Source organism: Scomber japonicus, chromosome 14, assembly GCF_027409825.1.
Source record: "Scomber japonicus isolate fScoJap1 chromosome 14, fScoJap1.pri, whole genome shotgun sequence".
Taxonomy (NCBI): Eukaryota; Metazoa; Chordata; class Actinopteri; order Scombriformes; family Scombridae; genus Scomber; species Scomber japonicus.
In genome coordinates this window covers 7,581,540-7,586,943 of record NC_070591.1, presented here as the reverse complement: position 1 = coordinate 7,586,943, position 5,404 = coordinate 7,581,540, and the positions used below count along the sequence as shown (strand labels likewise).

Sequence of the window (5,404 nt, the reverse complement as noted above, 5' to 3'; positions counted from 1 at the left end):
TGTCTGTCTGTCTGTCTCTCTCTCTGTCTGTCTCTCTGTCTCTCTCTCTGTCGGTCTGTCTGTCTCTCTCTCTGTCGGCCTGTCTCTGTCTGTCTGTCTGTCTGTCTGTCTCCAGCTTGAAGAGACGCAGGCAAAGCGCCACGATCAGCTGGTGGAGCAGCACAATCAGCTCCTGCAGGAGATTCAAGACCAGAAACCAAAGGTAAAAAAAAAAAATCTATGCTTCTGTGTCTGTTTTATTATGAAATCCATTTATTACTTGTTTTACCTCTTCAAAGAAAAATGCACCACCTACTACTCTCTGCATTCTTCACGCTTGACACAGAAAGAAAATGTTCTTATACACGAGGCGCCCAAGCTGCTGCTGTTTTTGCTTTCGCACCCACACACAGTTCGGGATCGGCGCTGACGTCAACGTGGGGTGTCTTAGTGATGTAACTGTGCCCCCTGGCAGCCATGTTGGAGCTGCTCAACTGTTGGCAGTAATGGCTGACAACAGCTGGTTGCATGTTCGACAAATGTACAACCCATCTGTCTCAGCAGGAGGAACTTCAGAAGTCAGATTCCTGTGCTGTTTTTGACTTGGAGCTGATTCATAATGGATGCTGATGTCTCACTGATTCTGTGTTTACGTAATCAAAACTTATTAGCTGCAGTATCGTGTGGTGGCTATGAGCTGGAGAAACTTTCACAAGGCAACGAATCGGAAGCAATCTGTTATGAAAATTTGCAAAATTCCCCATCGTGGGAGTAATAAAGGAATATCTTATCTTATCTTATCTTATCTTATCAAAATGTGTCTTTTAATTCACATTTTCAATTTGGAAATGTAGAAAATATCTCAAAAGTCGCGATAAAAGCAACATTAGAGGACGTGCAATAGAGACAAATCTCCACTCGAGCTTCCACTGAAGAGATGAGAAGTAGCAGCAGATGAAAGGATCAGATCTGTGTGACCTTCTTCAAATTTATACATAATATAAAACCTACATTTCCATCATGTTTTCTATATAGTTTATCACAGTTTGCACCCTCTTCTTCACTTTAGCAGTGGTTTAATGGCACCCGATTGAAAAATTAGCACCTTTAACTCTTCTGATTTCAACGACCTTATTTGCATAACATTAGTGGATTCATTCAAATGTATTTCTGGAAATTAAAGTTAGAGAACAGCTTCACAATTTCTTTAAAGTCAGAGGCTTTCTTAAAAGTCTTAAAGACAGTAATCAGGTGTCCAAGTGATCAATGAATCAGAGTTTTCTTGCTGTAATCATACTGAAAATTAAAATGATCCTTTCAAATTCAACCCAATATAAATGATGAGGAACAAAAAGCTTCTTTTGTGCAAGAAGATATTAAATAGTTCATCTGAAGTTTATATGAGTTTTAAACCATCCAAAATCAGTTAGATCCAGTAGATATCTGTCAGACTTGCAGCCTTTTTAGGACAAAATTCCCTCTTTTTGTTACTTTACTTTCACTGCAGCTCAACAAGGAAACACTGTCTTGGTGAATTGATGTGACCAACCAGGACTGCTGAAGACTCATATTAGCTTCAGACAAACTGAGACTGTGGATTTTGTCCCCCATCACTTACGATACGATACAAAATTTGTCTTGGACTCAAGCTGATACATAAATAAATTACCTCCAACACAAAAAACAAAACAAAAACAAGCACATAGAAGATCTACATATTGCACACTTGACACCACATATGATGCATTGCACAACCCACAGATTGCACATCTCCCAGTGGGAAGGTAAAAAGATTGCACGAACCCCCACAGCCTCACTTAGCACCATTCATGAGTCGAGCTGCAGTTACACTTTATTACACATTATTGCACTTACATTGTGAGCACTTCAGGAAAGAATCTTTTAATAGCCAATATTAACAGACGAAGTGATTACAGCGAGGAAAATCTATTTAACTTTTCACATGGACTCAGGCTGTTTCCAGACTTGTAAAATCATGAACCTATTCTTTAAAAATTTGCTCTACATTTGGATGGAAACTTGGCTACTCTGAATCATAATTTCCTTTTCCTTTTTTTTTTGTTTCTCCAGCTGCAGGGAGCAATAGAGGCCGAGTTTCAGGAGAAGTTCCAGTGTTTGCCCGGAGAGATTGAAGACTTCCTGCAGGACAGGAAGCCAGAGGTCAGAGGTCACAGCAAGTCCCGACCCTCGACCCCTCACGAAACTCTATCGGAGGAAGACTGAGGGAGGCGATGAAGAGAGGGAGGAAAAAATACAGAAAGAAATGAGAGAATTAAAAATAATTAATCTATGAATGAAAGCGAAGGGAAGTGAATCAAAGAAGTAAAAAAAAGAAGAAAAGAAACACTGATGAAAGGATAGTGAGGGACTCAGTAGAAGCAGAGGAGGAGATACTGTATCCAGAACAGTATAAAGACTGTTACTTTTTTCTTTTTAATGGAAGAATGCTTTAACGATTTCTTTTTTAACTCCATTTCGAGCATGCACGCAGATTCATTTAGTCTCTTCATTTCTGTCACCAGTTATTTTGACAGACAACTGAACCCCAAACTTGTCTGTACTGCATGATCTATCTATCTATCTATCTACCTATCTATCTATCTATCTATCTATCTATCTATCTATCTATCTATCTACCTATCTATCTATCTATCTATCTATCTATCTATCTATCTATCTACCTATCTATCTATCTATCTATCTATCTATCTATCTATCTATCTATCTACCTATCTACCTATCTATCTATCTATCTATCTATCTATCTATCTATCTATCTATCAGACTCAATGCTCCATTTTGCATTGAGTGATTTAAACAACTGTAAAAAGAAACCAACAAAAAAAAATCTCCAATTTGCACCTAAACACCATTTTTTTATTTATTATTTTTTTATTTTCGGCAGAGACAACTCATTTCTGAGCAGCTATTTGAACCTCGTATTATTCTGTCAGCATTTAATATCTTTTCTTCTGCAGTCAGTTTCATAAATGGTCATAATCAATAATAAACTTTGCTATGTTAATACGCTTTGAAGGATTATAACTAGATCACTGGAGGAGACAGAAGAGCAGAAGTTCATCACAAACACACATAAAGAATTGATGTCAGAAAATACACTCAGTGGGGTTTGTTTTTTTTAAAGGTTTGAGCTGTGTTTGATAGTTTTAGTTTATTCCTCTGTGCCATAGAGCTTCATTGTTGGCCAAAACAGGGCCAGATTTAGGAGCTGGCAGGATGACATCATTTAATTTTACTGCATTGTATGACTACTGTACAAACTAGTAGCAGTAGTAGTCATTCATTTTGGTCCTTATCAACAAATTCCCAAAAACAATGCACATAGAAATTAATTAATAAATAACAATAAGGAATTAGATCAAAAGCAAAACCAAAAATATTACATTCATATCATATTTTATATTAATTATTACATTTTTAATAACACTGCCTCAACTGAAATATCTTTACTCTTAATCACAATTGTTATAAACTCACTCAGATTCAATCAGCAGCTGGTTGAACTCACTGTTTAGAAGAATGATTTAGATTTGGGGGATTATGGGAAAACATTCGGGGCGATATTTGTCCACCCCGTACCCCCAAAAGCTGGTCCAAAAACTATTAAGAGGACATAATTGATGAGCCAAACCTATGCACAGGGTGATTAGTTCCTTCAGTAGGATGAATCTCTGTAGTTAATCTTGACTCAATTCCATATATACACCGTTCTCATGCAGGAAGAACCTCATTATTGGCCTCAATATAAGACTATAATTTATTACATCACATTTAAAAGTGTGTCCTCTTGTATTCGAGGAAGATTCACAAAAGCTATTACAGATATGATCTTTAAATGGGGAGAGATTATAGTGTAGCACAAGCTCAATTGTTATAAACTCACTCAGATTCAGTCAGCAGCTGGTTGAAGTCACTATTTAGAAAAATGACTTAGATAAACAGATTTGGGGGATTATGAGAAAACATTTGGGACCATATCTGTCCACCCCCTACCTCCAAAAGCTGGTCCAAAAACTATTAAAAAGACATAATTGATGAGCCAAACCTATGCACAGGGTGATAAGTTCCTTCAGTAGGATGAACCTCTGTAGTTAATTTTGACTCAACTCCATATGTACACTGTTCTCATGCAGGAAGAACCTCATTATTGGCCTCAATATAAGACTATAATTTATTACATCACATTTAAAAATGTATTCGAGGAAGAGACGCTTACATGTTCACAAAGGATATTACAGATATGATCTTTAAATGGGGACAGATTACAGTGTAGCACAGGCTGCATTGTTTTCTAACTTGTGTTTCCAAGTTTCTTTAACAGTGAATATTTTAGAGTTAGACACACCTAAAAAAAAAAAAAAGTGTTTAATTTGTTCAGTTTAAAGCTGCAGGAGTTTCTAACAGCTCATGTAAAATGTGTTTTTTGTGGCACAGAGGAAATAAATTCAGTTCAAATCTTCTCAAATTTTTCCCACAGGAGGAAAAACACAGCAAGACAACAAACAACAAACAAAAAGGCATTATGTAAAAGTGCTGGTGCTATTCACACACTTCAGACAATCAGGATGTTCAAAAAGCAAAGAAAGCTCCAGTAGTACGAAGCTGTGTGAGGATTCAAGAATTAAGAGCACTTATTGCACATGGGATGCATAAAAAACCTGAACCTGTCGTAGTTTTTGGAAGTCTATAGTATCTATGACCGGAAGGCAGGATGGCTAATTCCTTAAAGAGAGGATGGCCTGGATTTGATGGGATGGATTTAGCTTTCAGTGCGATTTGCCTGTTATAAATGTCTGACAGAGAGAAGAGAGGAGAGAGAGTGTTTCTGCTCACTGCCTTAATAATATAACTTCTAATTGATTCTTAGTTTCATGCATTTAAATTCACGACAATAGCGACAGATCAGCGAGAAGGTTGAAGGTTTTTTTTTTTCTTCTGACATCTTTACTGCAGAAATACACCGAGGACTGAATCATTCTGTCAGGCAGCCAGGAATTAGTCCGCAGCTGTCTCAGATGATGAAGCTCTCACAGAGACGAGTTTGAACAACGTTAACGAGCAGAGGAAATCAGAGTGTGTGTGACGGATCGACCAGCTGCATAAATGTGGGATTTACCTTCTGATTTAATGGGTTTTATTTCACTTCCTGTCGTCCTCCCGGGTCAAATTTTCCTCCCTTGCTCTACTTCCTCCCTCCTTACTCCTTTCCTTCCTTCCTACCTTCCTTCCTTCCTTCCTTCCTTCCTCTTTTCCTCCCTCCTTACTCCTTTCCTTCCTTCCTAACTTCCTAACTTCCTTCCTTCCTTCCTTCCTCATTCCTTCCTTACTTCCTCCTTTCCTTCCTTCCTTCCTTCCTTCCTCATTCCGTCCTTCTGTCCTTCCT

General features: G+C 37.8%; 1 protein-coding gene across 1 annotated transcript in view; it reads left to right on the top strand.

The window, feature by feature from the left end:
* Positions 1-2,483, top strand: part of LOC128373389 (1-phosphatidylinositol 4,5-bisphosphate phosphodiesterase beta-1-like) — a 36,382-nt gene extending 33,899 nt beyond the window's left edge. Inside the window, exons 31-32 of the mRNA XM_053333693.1 lie at positions 116-202; positions 2,071-2,483. Coding sequence (XP_053189668.1) covers positions 116-202; positions 2,071-2,223 — 240 coding nt within the window. The 3' untranslated portion in view covers positions 2,224-2,483. The remainder of the gene's footprint in view (positions 1-115; positions 203-2,070) is intronic.
* The last annotated feature ends 2,921 nt before the right edge of the window (positions 2,484-5,404 follow it).